Source organism: Argentina silus (genome assembly GCF_951799395.1).
Source record: "Argentina silus genome assembly, chromosome: 7".
Taxonomy (NCBI): Eukaryota; Metazoa; Chordata; class Actinopteri; order Argentiniformes; family Argentinidae; genus Argentina; species Argentina silus.
In genome coordinates this window covers 17,975,972-17,992,324 of record NC_139661.1, presented here as the reverse complement: position 1 = coordinate 17,992,324, position 16,353 = coordinate 17,975,972, and the positions used below count along the sequence as shown (strand labels likewise).

The following is a 16,353-nucleotide window of genomic DNA, read 5'->3' as shown; positions in this document are numbered from 1 at the left end:
GTGTGTGTGTGTGTGTGGTGTGCGCGCGCGTGTGAGTGTTTGTGTGTGTGTGTGGTGTGCGCGCGCGCGCGTGTGAGTGTTTGTGTGCGTGTGCGTGCGCGTGAGTGTGCACGTGAGTCTGACTGTGACTGTGTGTGCATGTGCGTGTGCCTGGCCTCCTCAGTCAGAGCCCACTGACAGGACATATGGAGACACTTACCAGAAGCTCATCTACAGACTTACTCCTTATCCACTTTTCACCCATTCTGTGCATCCCACTGCATTTGCATTAGCTGAATATTAAAACACATGGGAATAATTTTCTCCTGACAGAAAGAGTGGGAGAACTGTGGAGAAAGACAGATAGGCTGCTATGTCAGATGACATAGTACATATTCTATATATTCTAGTGAGGTGCGATAAAGGAAGTGACATGGAGCAAATTATGAGACGGGAGATGGATATCCCCCCTGGGGAGATCCGGGGGGGTGGGGGGGGGGGGGGATTATTCAACCTATCCTTCAGGAATTAGTGTGTGGGCTGACAAGACGCTGGTGGCCCCCTCCTCTCTCCTGATTTCTCCTGAGTTCTCCTGAGTTCTCCTGAGTTCTCACACAGCATATTCCTGTTGTTGGAACAGGAAAACAACTTTGCCTTGAGGTGCAAGAGCTGGTACACATTCACACACATGCATGCACACACACACATACACAGACACGCATGCATGCAAGTTCATGCACGCAAACATTAGTGCACACACACACACGCACACACACACACACGCACACACACACGCACACACACCTGATCGTGGCCCGGCCTGCCTGTGGATCAAGGGCAGCTGTGTCACATGGGGGAGAGCTGTGACCAGGTTTACGATATGGGCCAATGACTTTTACAGGGGTGACACGTGGAGTGCTACTGTCTTTACAGGCCATTAATCCAGAACAGACATTCTAACACGCTCTGGGGCCACACAGGCCAGAGAGAAAGACATTAAACCTTGAGCCAGATGACTGATACTCCAACATGCTTCTGAACTCTATCAAATGAGCTTGATCACAATGTGAGCACTTTAAAAGGGGAGAGCGTAATCCTTATATATATCGAAATATCGGTAAGCGAGGAAAAGGCTTTTCAATTCAGTTGTGGCAATGCTTTATGGCATTTCTGCCAGAAGCATGATGCACACATTAATCACATGTGTATGCTTTTCTAAACCACTTCTCAAAAACATCTGGTGTATTCAAGACTGTGTGTAAACAACCCTAAACATTTTTTTAAAGTAAACCACGCACACCGTAGCCAATACAGCACTAAGCTACGCTCCAGTGATCTACTGTACACTACTACAATATGATCTGCATCAGCATCACGTCAGAACCATTCCAGCCCTCCTTGGGGAAACCTCAGTAATGACTTGGTCCAAAGTACCATATAATTTCCTCGTCAATGCTGGTACAACCCTTAACTAGAGTCAGGTTCATTCACATACAGTTGTTTTCAAGACACAATTCCAGCTAGCAATTATGCTAATGCCACCACTCCACACAAGGGCTGCTTCAGCTCGCGACCGTACACCACTTTCACACTGAGCCTGCTACGCTAAGGGTCAACGTCCTCCACACAGAGCTCCCTTTGATCCAGACCCGGGCCTTTCCCTTTAAGGCTGTGTGATATCCCCGTTCCCCTGGTTGTGGCTGTGTGTGCCACCGCAGGGCCGACCGCCGGGGCCGGAGGAACGCTGAAGCTCTCACGTGCCGGAGGTGGTAGCAGTGAGACTGTCTGTCTGTTCTGAGGCAGACATGACACCTCTCTGTCAGGAAGAGCTAGGGTTAGCGAGCGAGCGCACGTCCAAACAGAGCGGGCCACGTCCGGGTCCTCACAGGAGATGCTGAGCTGTGAGGATGAAAGAGGACAGGTAGTCGTCCAGACGATTCAGGTGCACTCTCTTCCTGTGTGCCTTGGCAACGGTTGCTAGATTACACCTGACATCTTGGTGTGAGGTGAGAGGTGAACAGTGAGGGGAGGTCAAGGGATCCTGAAGGTTAGGTTTCACTTCTTGCGTGAGTCATCCTCAGAAGTTCATTAAGTCAGGGTCACCGGTCAATACCATTTTCAGAGGTTCTTGAGAGCAGCATAAAAAACAGCTGACAGCAACTGCAACGTAAGCATTCATTTGTGCTCATATAGTAGAACACAGCATTGAGTTTTTCCCGACCATTTCACCTGACTAGTAAAAAGTAGGGGCCTGGAGTTATTCCTGGCCAGTTCACATGGTCAAGAAATGATCAGGGATACAACACAGCCAAAGGACTCCGTACTGGATTGGAGTGAACTGCGGTACAGTCTCAAGCGCTTGATCATGAATGAACTCTATGGGGGTAGTGTGCTGTGGGGAGACTGTGAGCTCCAGGCAAGGTCTTAAATGCCTTTAATAAGACGGGTACAAAGACCCCTTTCTTCAGTTAAAGAGATTGGGTTCCCACAGCCCACCCCTCGGAGGCCCAACCACAGGGCAGGTAGCTCTGCTCACACACACAACCTAGAGAACGGTGTATGGGATCTCTGGAAAGGCTAGCGTGCAGGCTGACTGTGTTTGTCTATGTCTCATCCCTGTGTGTGTGTGTGTGTGTGTGTGTGTGTGTGTGTGTGTGTGTGTGTGTGTGTGTGTGTTGTGTTGTCTCTCTCTCTCTCTCTCTCTCTCTCTCTCTCTCTCTCTCCCTCTCTATCTCTCTCTCTCTCTGTTTATTAAATCCCAAAAATTGTTATCATGGTGGGAAAGTCATGCTATCTGATCATGCTCTAATCTAATCAACAGTCCTGATATCCTGTGGTCCTTCGAGCTCAGCTGGGGTTGATTTAGTCCAGCTTACCACTAATCAAAGAGTAATACTGACTGAATTAACTCACTCCAACAACCCATTTTAACATGCCATTTAAAGGGTTACATGAGAGCGGTTTTGTACAATGGCCAAAAGCTATACAGTCAAAGTCATGGCCATAACAGAGGTCGAAGAAAGAAATACAGTTATAATCAGAAATACTGCCATAACATGAGCTTTTACTAACTCCTTATCTGTGCTATTATTAGGTCACAATCTCATTCACTGAATCAGTAGAGCTCCAAGGGGAGCTCTTGGCAAATGTAATTTATACTGTAGCACTGTATGAATAAATACCCCACAGAATACAATTTTCTTCTAATCCAGAGACTTGTTTCTTAATTTGACATAACATACTCACTCTCTCAAACTATATTTGCTTGCTTATACTGTATATGGTCATACAGTACTATACAAAACAAAGGCCTTATGTGTTGGGCTGATTTTATTTAGGCCCCGCTGAGTATCATAGTCTTATGGTTGTTTTCTCTCCAGCTTTCGAAGCAGACCTTGGCAGCAGACAAACACAGCTTGATCGGCGCCAAAATAAACTAAGCTCTGGTTGAATAATGCTCCATAATCCAGATATGTTATTGAGTGCTCAAAAAGCCCCACTGTATCAAACCTCAGCTAATAGAATTATCGTAATGTTTTGCCAGGCTCCATAGAGCTTAGTGTAAAGGACAGCGATGATGCTGGAGAGAGAGAGAGAGAGAGAGAGAGAGAGAGAGAGAGAGAGAAGGAGAAAGAGAGAGAGAGAGAGAGAGAGAGAGAAAGAGAGAGAGAGAGAGAGAGAGAGAGAGAGGTGGTTATGGAGCTTGTCGGGTTGGACTGCGCCGAGAGGAACCCAACAAGGAGACTCACCCGTGGGCCCCTCTTCCCTGGCTGTCCTGTCTTCCCAGGAGGTCCTTGAAGTCCCTAAAAGGGAAACATAGATGGTGAGGAGTGAGTATGAGCTCTAACACGGTGCAGTGATGCAGTGATGTGGGGAAAATGGTGGATGACAACGGCTGAAAGAGTTAAAGGAGTAACATGATGGAGGGGCAAATGTAACAATCCCCATGGTTACTGTACATCTACAATCAATGCTTCGGTTGACTGGACCAAAAGACGGAAAGTATTTAAGTATGTAAATATTGAAAGAAAGGTGCTTTCTGCTACTCAGGACAGCATTTGATGCATTCAGGACATCTTAGCACTTGAAAGTTGGAAGTGTTCAAGTACACTCCATTGTTAGGGTCTCTTGAGTTGTCGAGTGTGACAGAGTGTGCTATTACGCCAGCAATGCACACTCCCTCTCAAACCAACGGAGGTCTGACTCATTGTACTGGCAGGGAGGCCTGCGTTGCTTCCAACTAGCCACTCATGTTAATTATGGGCATCAGCTAGATTTAAACCAATTACACACATGGATTAGCAGAGCTATAAACGGTCAAATCTAATGAGGGGTCAGCCTCAGTAACTCAGGCAGTCGCTCTGAAAGTTGAAATGTTAAGTTGGGTTCTCATTTCCCCCTGGCTCGTAAAGCGTGGAGGAAGAGGAAAGGGAAAAGCCGAAACAGCTTGAGCATGAGGATGTTGGTAACATGTATTTACGCTTGACGTACTGCAGTACAAAAGATCAATCAAAACTCTCACTGGTAACGCACTGTAGTGATGCTATAGGGCAGCAGGGTAGTAACAGTAAGATTCCTTCAGACAAACTGCAGCACAGTCAATCAATCAACCAATCAATCAATCAATCAGTCAAATTGCATTTGTACAGCAATTTTAACAACACAGTTTTGTAACAAACTGCTTAATAATCCCGAACCTAAAATCAATAACTTAGTAATTAAGACCCCCTAATGTCGAGATAAATACAATAAAAAGTCAAATTCTAAATGCAAGTCAATTCAAAGTTTAAATTGCACTCCTTTGACTAAATCATTTGTCCAATCCAACTGACTGCAACAGTGACAACTCGTAGTTGTGGAATTTTTCCATCTGAATGTGAAAATTCGAGCTGGCAATGATGAAAGTGTTACGTAACAGCAGACATGAGAAGCATTCTCAGGATGTGGTGTGTGTCCTGACATGATCAATTGTTAGAAAGCCTCTCCATGTCTGCTGTTACGTAACGCCCTCTTCCAAGCTACAGTGCCAGGACAGACATCCACACACCACATCCTGAAGCCGTCAACCTTGACCTCACATGAGGGGAGATTCAGCTTTGCATCAGCTGTAGCTCTACAATAAACACGGTTATAGCAGGTTGAGGTGGTCATGACGCAGTGGCTATTCCCTCGCCATGCACGCACAAGTCATAAGCCTACTGTGGCTGAAGCTGCTCTGTTCGGTCAAGTATGACCCAATCCAGAGGGGCTCTGTGGGGCTCTTTTAACAATGGAAAATGTGGGTAACCATTCACACATTCACAGCACTGCATAGCGAGCAAATGTCTTAGATACAAAGTGGATATTAAAGCCACAATGCAGCCACATTGTCCATGTACAACTGTATTCAATGGATCAACACAATGAATACGAAAAAAATAATCTATCTATCAATCTCACTTCTGAGTAAATAACAGACGTTGAATTAGTAGTATGCCATTAATACTATGCTATACATTTCTCTTCATAACCCCTACCTCGGCAACATAGACATTGTGAGAAAATTGAGGACTATTTTGAATCTTGAAACAAGTGTTTGATACTATTCCTAATTCTCATTAAAATGAGCCTCTCCTCCGATTTCTACCTCCACCAGCCTCCTGTGGTAGGTAGGTAGGCTATAAGAGTTGTATGGCATAGTATGGAGAACATTGCCAGGGCCAAGAGTCAGAGAAGTCTAATAACTCACATTTCACAGGATCTTTAAAAACAAGCAAAGCCTTAAACTTGCCATCTGGGCACCATAACATTCCGTTTGAATAAGAAATTACCTCCACGCTATGAGCTATTAATGGCCTGTTATGGGCTGAACATTCAAGCATGTTATAGTTTTGAAAGCTGTTCAAACATTTCTACGATTCATAAACAGGTCATTTCTCAACACAATGTGAAGCTGAGGCTTTTTTTCCAGGGGATTTTGCTCGCTGAAATCCACATGTTCACCTTCCCATAGCTCACTGGATGAGACACCTTCACTTCTACCAACACAGTCCATGAAAGTTTTAAACAAAATAAATAATAAAATACAAATCCTATCACTATATTATGAAACAACAAAACACTATTTTCATTGGCCCCTATTTCAGCCTCTGGTACTTAAATAGTTAAATGTTTCAAGGTGCTTTATCCGCTCAGACCTTTGACCCTGCTTTAAAGGTCTCCATTCTTCCTGCAGTCACACACTCTCTCAGAGGAATCTATCGCCTCTGCGTCAGTCCCTCAGCTCAGACACATAAGGCGCTGGCTGAGGCCTTCTGTGAGGCCGACTATTTCTCCCCATCCCGCTAAAAGGGAAATCTCACATTAGCAAGCAACGCTCTGAAGGGACGGCCAAACCTGTCACACGAGATAAAACAGCTGAAACGCGATGAAGCAAAACTGAAGAGATACACCAAATGAAGAGTACACCGAGAAACAGTCACATTCCTACGCCCCTAAATTTCCGATAAATGCCTGCAAAGATAAATGCTGCCTCCCCCACCTTAAAAGACCACACAGTCAGGGCTCAGGAGGACACTTCGTGTCTGTAACTAATAGAGCGGCTTCATGTCAGGACCTTGTAGGAGAATGTACCTCTCCCCTCCGCCGTCCACCCTCCGGCCTCCCACCACATCCCCAGAGCATCAGCCTCCCCTGCTTGTTTAACACCATGGGCAGAGGAGAGATTAAGAGGAGGATACAGCTCACAGCGCACAGTGTGAATTGTGAAATATGCCTATTATGTGTGTAATACATCAGTCTGCCACATGTAGGACCTGTTAGGTGTCCCTCCCTACACCTGCGCACACACACGCACACACACACACACACACACACACACACACACACACACACACACACACACACCTCTACATTTACTTATTTTAAGAACATGCTCTCACCGCCGGTCCTGGTTCTCCCTTTAGTCCAGGTGGTCCAGGTCCAGCCAGCAGTGAACACTGGGTCGGTTCCAAGTCCCACGTTTGGAAGCCATCTGTTGCAGCTGGAGTGACTGGGGTTAGAGAGGTGGGTTTGACATCCTGCACTCTGGTCACTTTTGGCTCAGGTTTCTTTGCAGCCAGTGTGGTCAGCTGCTTCCTAGCGAGGGTGGATGTGTTTGAAGAAGACCCCTGTTTGGATCCGGCCGTGGTTTGGAAATCTGGCTTCTTCTTTGGTGGCATGGTGGAAATGGGTGCAGACAAGCTGTCTCCTCGGGGCTCCTGGGGTTGGGCACCTAGTTCCGCAGAGCTCCTTTCAGCACTGCCGCTCGATGTCAGCCTCGGGGATGTTTGCGTTCCACTGGTCCTGAGGGGTACTGTAACAGTTCGAGTATTGACCATGAGGGGGCGCTCTAACCCTGGGCGGGCTGTTATCGGAGCCAAAGTCGCAGGCAGAGGCAGAGACATGGTACCAGGCTTGGGTGTTATCAAGCTCTCACGCGCAGAGAAGAGGTGGAGCCCTGACGGACGGTCAGTCGGGACGACATGCTTAGTCCTGGTCAAGGCCAGGCTGGGGCTATTGGCCTTTTTGGATATCTCTGTCGACAACAGAGGGGTTTTAAGGGTGACAGTAAGGTTTGGGTCCAAGGGGAGAAGAGGTAGAAGGCGTGGGAGATTGGGCCGGTAGGTCTCAGCCTCCCTGCACTGTTTCTTAATGTACTTACAATAGTGATGAGCTGCCTTAGCAGAGGGGTAGATGTCGAACTGACAAATGGCGCCTTCAAACTGCACTGAGTTCTGGTTCATCTTGCCCAAGAGGAAAGAGCCCTCAGGATCCAGAGCCTCCTCTTTTTTAAAATGCATATCTGCATGTACAATTGTCTTCCCACAGGAAGTATATAAAGAGACCCTCTGGCCTCGTATGTCCAGCGCCAGGTTGTGCCACTGGCCGTCGTGAACATCATAGTCGAAACTGACAGAGTTCCTCTGCCCCACGTAGACCAGGATCTTTCCCGGGATGAACTGCACCCCTAGCTGCAGTTTCCTCCTCTTGGAGAGGATGGTGAAGAGGAAGGCGCTGTTGACGCGATGGGAGCAGAGGCTGAGGATCAGGGAGAGGTTGGTGGTGCTATAGGTGGGGGTTGGTAGGACAGAGGCCAGGGGTGCCTGGACCCGTGCCCGCTGGGTGAGGATGACCCCGGACTTGAAGGAGATGACCCCCTGGGGGACGGAGCGGGTCCCTGAATACGGGGGGACCCCAGTCCTCCTCCCAGTGAGCCCCAGCTGCTGAAGCACGTCCACATCTACAAGGAATCAGAAGAACAAAATCAGTCAGACAGTGGCCACAGTATACTGTATATCCCATAGGTGTGTCATATTTCATAAGAGATACAGACAAAATTGGAAGTCAACGAAATAAAGCTTACAGATTAGATATTAGAACTTCTACAGGTGTGACATCAAAGTGACATGTTTTCTTTTCTTCATTTTTTTATTATGGTTTTTATGAATTTTGGTTATTATGATGTGGACTTGACAGTGGATATCTTGTTCTACGTACTGTAGGAGGTTATGTCCCAGGCGCAGAGCCATATTTCCATGACTTTATGGGGACAGAGCGTCTTCTGAGTGAATGAATTTACATAATGCTCTTGTTTAATTCAGTGGTGACATTCTTCATCAAACATTGTCAATATTTTCCATCAGTCATAATATGCTTCGACAACAACAGAGGATGAAGCAATGAAGCATTTAACATCAAAGATTCAATGCAAATGATGCATTCATTTTCTGAGTTTCATTAGAATCGGTTGGAGGAATTGACACCACACTCATACTGGTGGCTAAAAGAAAATGTGTGCAATGTCACTATCAACAGCCAAAATTAATAGAGAGTATTAATGTATATCAATTAGCATGATTAATGTATCAAACCCCTTACTCACAACAGATGTTTGCAGTATCATAAGTATTGAACTTCTGTTTCTAATATGGTTTCAGTATTGAGCTCTTTATAGTAATATTAAGGAACATTTACATGGTAATGAAAATGTCAGCCTTGACCTTTGCACCTGCCCTTTAACTGACACCTTTATCCCTGCTGTTGGGAAAATGAACTAATTCTCTCCATGCAAGGCCAATGGCAAGCAAAGAGCAGGGGCCACATAGCAAATGACCTTTGCCCTTTTGCCTTTTACCTAGCACTAGGCTGCATATGAGAGATGTCATTAAGTTAAAAACACTGAGGAAAATCTAATTAACTGATTAGATTTCTTCATTTTAACCGAATAAATAAAAAAGAAAATGATGTAGCCCGAGCCATACTGTATGTTTTGAGTCCAAAGTAAAATGTGAGGCTGAATGAAAATCCTGTGGCAAAAGCAATGTAAGAAGATAGCCAAAGGTTTCCACTGGCGCTCTGCATCAACGTCCAGCTTCACCGATTGCCACAGATTATGTAACAGTTATGTCAGTCTTAGTTAGAAAAACCTCTTGAAAACAGAAGCTCAATGGGTCCCTGGAGAGGATCTGGTAATCTTGAGGATATCTAGAGCGCAGACTGAAAGTTCTCTTCGTCTTTGTCTGAAAATGACTGATCTGCTGAGTGTGCAACAATGATGACTAAGACAGAGGGCCAAGTTTATGAAGATGTGTTGTGGAACCTTTTCGTGGCGTTGTCCAGGTTTTAATTGCTATCTCATGGGAAGGATATGAAGGTCACTGCCTACTTACAGTGATTTGTGTTCAGTGTTTAACCTACCGCATGTGTATCAAAGTTTTTTTTGGCTTCGAAGATGTCACTAGAAATGTGACGATATGCCCACATAAAAATATATGATCCACCGCACTGGTGAGAAAGACATTCTCCTACACCAGCTTTACTTATAGGAGACTAAATGATGGGGACAATATCATAGAAATCAGAGTTGAGTTAGCAAAACTTTCAGCACTTGTTACAACATTGTTACACCTAACTTGGGTCAGACTGGAAACCTTCCCACTATCGTGCAGTCGCTAGGCTTCAACCAGGTGATCTTGCTGATTCAAGCCATCGGTAATGCCAAACATGGAGAAACGTAGCTGAAACAAAAGGGGTTGTTCGTCCGGCTCACAGGTATTTTCATGTGGTGTGAGGCACACAGGGGTTGAACAAGGTGTTTAAACAACTAAAATCTTCCCAGCAGCTCCAGGCACCAGCACCAAGTTGAGGCGAGGTGTCTGAAACAGTTAATCCTCTCTCTGTGACCCACATAGCTGCCTGCGGTACAAGGCTCAAATGTCCAAGTGTGGCTCCCCTCCGCTAATGCAAAACAAATGTGAGCAACAGTAAACCAAACAGGGAGAAAGTTGAATTATAGTGCAACAAGAAGATAGAGGAGCATGGACACTCTGCAGCCATGATTCTCAGTGACAAGTTGGGTCATAAGTCATGGTGGGTGGGTGTGTGTGTGTGTGTGTGTGTGTGTGTGGGGGGGGGGGGGGGGGGGGAGCATAAATCTAACTTAAGATAAGAACAAAACCCTCCTTCATCAGCTGCATCTCCCATGACACCATAGCTGCAAATGGACATGGTTTTAATTAGGAAACATGAGCTAGATTGTGTGAATATTGTAAAAGGTCATGGTTGTCCAGTAAATCATGGAACGCTTTATTTTCTATTGTCTGCTATTTACCTAGTGCTTTTTACCTAGTGAGTACTGTACTAGTAAATACATAATAACTACTTTATGTTTCTGCAAACCAAGTAGTTTGACAGCTAGGTTGATTTACATTAAATACTAGAGAGTACTCATATTTGTTGCCACATCTGGTAAAACTAGCTGACAAATTAATGTTTTATAAACCTTCTTCAGTAGATGCAGCCATTGCATCTGAGCCAGGGGATGTATTGTTTGTGTCCAAAAACCTGAAGGATGTTTGAAGATTCCAGTTAATCCCAGTTGAATCTACAGTACAGTACATGACTCCCACTGCCAGATCAGAAGGGGATAAAGGCCTACAGTGTGTGTGTGTGTGTGTGTGTGTGTGTGTGTGTGTGTGTGTGTGTGTGTGTGTGTGTGTGTGTGTGTGTGTGTGTGTGTGTGTGTGTGTGTGTCTCTCTCTCTCTCTCTCTCTCTGTTCATCCCAGCCGTTTTTAGGACCCGACTCTTAGTGTTGTCATGTGCATCTCTGTCTATGTACAGTGACTGTAGTATTGAGTAGGCGTATAGTGTTTATCACAGCCAGATACAAAATAATTGAACCTCACCTTCAGCACGTGCTTGTGCAAGTCCCAGGTAACAGGTAAAACAGAGTATAGTCCAGAGAATTAGAGCTCTCCTGTGGGAAAGAGAGAAACATGGTCACACATAGCCTATAGGGTCTACTTGTATATACTGACTCCCGTGGATCACAGCTGTAAAACATAGGCCTACCCATGTATTTGTTGATATCATATTTCACAGTCAAAAAGTCTAAATAACAATTCTACAATTGACAGGGAGAACTAGGGCATATCTCTGTCATATCCCTACTGCACAAACGTCTATCAATCTATGGGATCAATACTATGTTAACTATAACATCTGGATGGCTAGAAATAGCATTCAGTAACAGTCGACACACTCTTGATTGATTGTCTGCCAAAAGTATAATCCAACTCCACCTCCTTTACTATACGATACATCCTGTACTTATGTCTCAGCCTTCCTGAGTGGTCAGATATCAAAGATAACCAATGGCAGCGCAGTGGCAGCATCAGCAGCAGCACTGCTTTCACCCAAAGCCCCCACAGCTGTTTCCAGTCACAGAGCACTTTCTTATCACTAGGCCGGATAATCTGCCCCTCGGGAGGCTAGGTGACTGCAGCCTGCTCTGAGGAAGGCTCTCCAAAGGCTCACGTTACCTTCACCAAAGGCTCTTTTTTCAAAAATCAATGGAGTAGAGAAAACTAAATTTACTGTACAAAAATATGGGGAGGCGAACATCTGGACTCTGAACAAATGCACTAACCACTTCCAGGTCAGACATGAACAAATGCACTAACCACTTCCAGGTCAGACAGTGACCAAACAGGGTTGATGTTATCATATGCATTTGTACCATGACTACTTCAAACTGATGATAGGGGAAGTTGATGTGGCCGCTGGCCACAGGGTGAGGCTCAACTTGTTAGAGAACTTGTTGGTGCATGTGTCAAGTCAGGTTAACTGTGAACATTACATCAACACCATAAAGTGTAAAAGTGCAGGTTATGCCTGTAAAGTTGTTTTAAACAGCAATGTGGAGAAATGTAGCGGTTATGTGGTTATGCAAACAGTGGCAAAGCAATAAAAAGCAATATCCATCATCATCATCATCATCTGTGAAAAGCATTTACTTTTTAGTGGTTTCTTATTACATTAAAAAAGTGTAGTAGTGTAGTTTCGGTTGACCTGCAGGCCTATAGAGACTAATGCCAAACGCTAAGAGCTAGTACAGAACCAAAAACATTCAAAAGCCACTGGTGAACCGCAGGCTTACACAGACTCCTGCTGCAATAGAGTCACTACATCTTTAGCTTCCTGCTTCCTTCAGCCCCATTCACACACAGACATTTACATGGGCAGAAAGAAAAGGGAGAGTCTGGAGGTGCGTTTATTTGTGACCCCCAAGTAGTTTAAGTGTAATATGATGCAACATTTTGTGAATTGTATCGCCCCTCCCATCCAGAAAAATAGCCAACCAGCAGAGTGAGGAGGTTGAAGAGGGGAAGGGGAAGAGAGGGATGATAGGATTCCCTCCTCCTCTCCACCATCCAAATCACTCCCACAGCATTGGCAGGATCACTGCAAGTTGCAACACAAGCTGCAGAGCACAACTTCAAGTCCAATGACACAGAGTAGATGTGGAGGGCATAACCTTTGAGCAAATGTTTTGAATTAGAATTATCGTACGCATTACAATGCCCCTAGTTTGAAATCAATAATGTGTGAAAACTAAAACTTGCTATTTGGCTATTAATAAGTAAATACTGTACCAACAGCTCTATTCAAATCCAGAGAACATTCAAGGCTACAGACTTCACAATCTCTGCAAGTTTTCTCTGAGAAACTATCCAAATTAATATACATTCACAGATGATAATAATGATGTTACGTTAGCTGATGAAGTGCTGTATGCCATAGTTAAGAAATCCAAAAGTTCAATGATTGCAAAATATCAATCATTCATTCATGACACATACCCCTCTTGGTATCTATTAATGTGTACGTTGTCAAGTACAAGACACATTCCTTATGAAATGTAAAATGTCCAATGAAAGTGTTGAGCCCAGATGTTGCTGGGAGCAATGACAAGTGAGTTATTGATCAATATGATAGCTTATGAAGGTCTGAAGAGCTATTTGTTTGGATAATTTGTACTCACCCCCCGACTCCAGCTGGTTTGAGTTTGGAGTACGGGGCATTGTCCGGCTCCATAGCGGTTACTTCATTCTTTCTTGAGAGTTTTTACAACAGTCCAAACGTGGCAGAAATACGCGAATTATTTCCATTCCAGCTTATTCTTACAGCTTTGACAGTTGAATCAAAAAGGTCCGGTAGGCTAGAATAACAGATCAATATAAAGTGACTTATTGTCTCAGTGTCGTATTGTAGTCTTGAGGGGATGGCATAGAAACCTCGGTATACAGAGCTCCATCTGCGAGTTACGTTTCCGCGTAGAACCGGTGGTTGTCACAATCTGAGGAAGAAGTCCAATGCTCCACACTCATACAAGCACAGTGGGATGGATGACGACCGACTTGTACGCCGACGTCTCTAATATGCAAGAAGATATTGTGGAGTCGGGGAATTCTCAGGGCTCTGAAGACGGGGAAACACACCTCCCTCTGTCGCCCTCAGCTGACATTGAAGGAAACAAATGAAACACACATGAATGGTGTAAAGAAAGAAGAGACGTCTCATTTGAAGGTGTGTCTTGAAAAGCATAATCTTCTCAGATTGCATTTTCCATCTTGGTCTTCCTTCCTAGAGCCCACACATGGACTGCACTGTACCTGACATGGCATGAGATGTAATGCCAACATCTGATGGGCCTTTGTCATACACATCAACCTTGACCTCACCAGAGAATCCTCTTTAGGTATGAGTACAGCTGTCCTATTATTTACAGGCCCTAAATAGAAGTCTAGACTCAAGACAGGTGCAGGCTGGTTGTTTGTTTACACAACACATTTGTTTTGTATGGGGCAATGTGCTACTTCCAGGAAGTTTCAGAGCATAGGGTCTACTTGAAATAGGAAATGTAGGTCTGTATCAGAGAAAACATAAAAGGGAACTCAGTTACAGTAAGTGATTTGTTTTGACCGGGGCTGTTAAATAATGACTGATGCAAGTCATTTGTCAGTCTTTTCTCTACTGTGGCTGGTTGTTGCATGCACAATACCCTGTGTATGTATCCCGATTTACTGGCATTATTATTAGGCAGACAGACCGTTGCTGTCCCCTGCCCTCCTCACCCACAGAGCTATATATCCGCTCCTGCCTTTGAGCCAGTGTAGTGAGCTTCTTCTCTGCTGCTGGTGCTGCTGCTGGTGCAGTCGTGTGCTGTGAAATTCCTCTGCCAAAGAAAGTCCTCATTGACCCGCCCTCAACAAACACGCAGCGACAGTGTCCAGCGGAGCCCCAACAGAGCGCCGATTCAGCTCCGTGCAACTGGATCCCTGCGCCTCACACAGAGCCCCTCACAGTTCTCCCCTCGCAAGGCCAGGAAGGGTGCACGCCACCTTGAAAGAGCACTTCCCATGTACCTGTCTGAGCTTACATGTCTGATGGTAGATTCAGTTACTTCACTCTTATATGGCAGACAAGGGAGGCTATGTCCTTTAGTCTCTGGAACCGTAGGAGGCAGTCCGGTTTTGAGTGTTGAGGGTATTGTTTCAGCACTGTGCCTTCAACTTGACAGCGATTGGTAACTTTAGTGTACCAAAATAAGAGTGAAATTGCAGGCTTTTTCTGTTTCACTATTTCACCACAGTTCAGAAAGAGATGACCTACCTCTCACACAGAGAACACCTTGCATTCTTTTTTTATTCATTTTCTGCCAGTATTTCATGGAAACCATGAATGAGGCATAGGGGAACGAGTGAACGATTAGCTAGCGCCGCCAACAAATATGTGAAACCAGATTTTGAAGAGAAGACCAGCTAGAGGCCAGTTTATATATTAGGGTTTTATGGGTTGATTTTCTTCCACTCATCACATGTGACTGCCATCTTAGAACCCCTTTGTAACCATTGACAGGTGTGGAAGAATCTGCGATGGTTTTTATTCCAGACTAGTGGCGGATAATGGACGTCAGCTGGTTTTTATACCCTGATATTACAATGGATATTAGAAGTTCAGTGTCTGCAGGAAATTGAAGGATTTTCCTGCAGACAGAGTCAATGTGGCCAGGAACCCTATAGCCCACCCCATCCATATGAATTACATGCACATAGTAAAATGGTATAGAATTCATGAGATAAATGTGCTTCATATATGCTGATACAATATAAGTGATTGATTAGTATATCTCTAGATTTCTATTGCCCAAAACAATAATTTCACGGAAAAATATCGCTAAAAACTATGAAGGCCTCAGATTCTATCAATTGAATCTCCCTGTTATCTCTATCTTAATCTTGTTCAGAGCAAAAGGTAAAATGGGAGGTAATCTTATGACATAGCTGCATAGCCACGCATCATTACCGTGTGATTCCCTAAGAAAAATAACTGACAGCTCAGATTAGGGTTTTTGAGCCTGGGGACAAGGTTATCTCGATCTCTGCATCTAGTAATAATGCCCCAGCCATCTTATATCAGATACAGCGGGCCTTTCGTGGCTTGTTCTAATGGTACCGATGGAAAATCTTGTATGATAAACACAGAGACTTTTGTTTTACTCCCATGTCTTAGGGAATTAGACCCAGCTGAAACCTCTGTCTGTCGGAACACAGCTGGATCCAATAAGATCCCCTGATGCTCTGTTTATCCATTCCATACATTCAAACAGGAAATTGAGGGGAAATATCTATTCATTTGCGGTTGACGATTCCCCTTGATTCTGAGTGACAAACCTTGGCATTTGAAATATTGATGTGTACCAACGTTGTGTTTTGATGAATGTTTGAGGTAAAAAAACTCAAATTAGTAGACCTATGAGTCAGCCTCGGCTTTTTGAATATCTGGTTTCAGTTCTTGCTGAATTGAGTAAAAACATTAAGATTAATTGGATAGCGTGTGACGTCAGCTGGGCCCGAGAGAGGAGTCATTAAAATGCCATTTGGGTGGCGTTCCAAGCATTTCAGGTGTGGAGACAGGCTGTGGGGTATTTGTATAGATCCTACTTGTGAGTGTGAGAAGGGAAGAGTGGTGTGTGGACCAACACATTAGAGGAGTGGGAGGTTCTGTGACGT

General features: G+C 44.7%; 1 protein-coding gene across 1 annotated transcript in view; it reads right to left on the bottom strand.

Moving 5' to 3' along the window:
* LOC310806516 (collagen alpha-1(XXVII) chain B-like) overlaps positions 1-13,395 on the bottom strand; it is a 56,271-nt gene extending 42,876 nt beyond the window's left edge. Inside the window, exons 1-4 of the mRNA XM_083672643.1 lie at positions 13,323-13,395; positions 11,185-11,255; positions 6,900-8,239; positions 3,729-3,782 (exon numbers count right to left, since the gene is read on the bottom strand). Coding sequence (XP_083528769.1) covers positions 3,729-3,782; positions 6,900-8,239; positions 11,185-11,255; positions 13,323-13,375 — 1,518 coding nt within the window. The 5' untranslated portion in view covers positions 13,376-13,395. The remainder of the gene's footprint in view (positions 1-3,728; positions 3,783-6,899; positions 8,240-11,184; positions 11,256-13,322) is intronic.
* Positions 13,396-16,353: the final 2,958 nt, after the last annotated feature.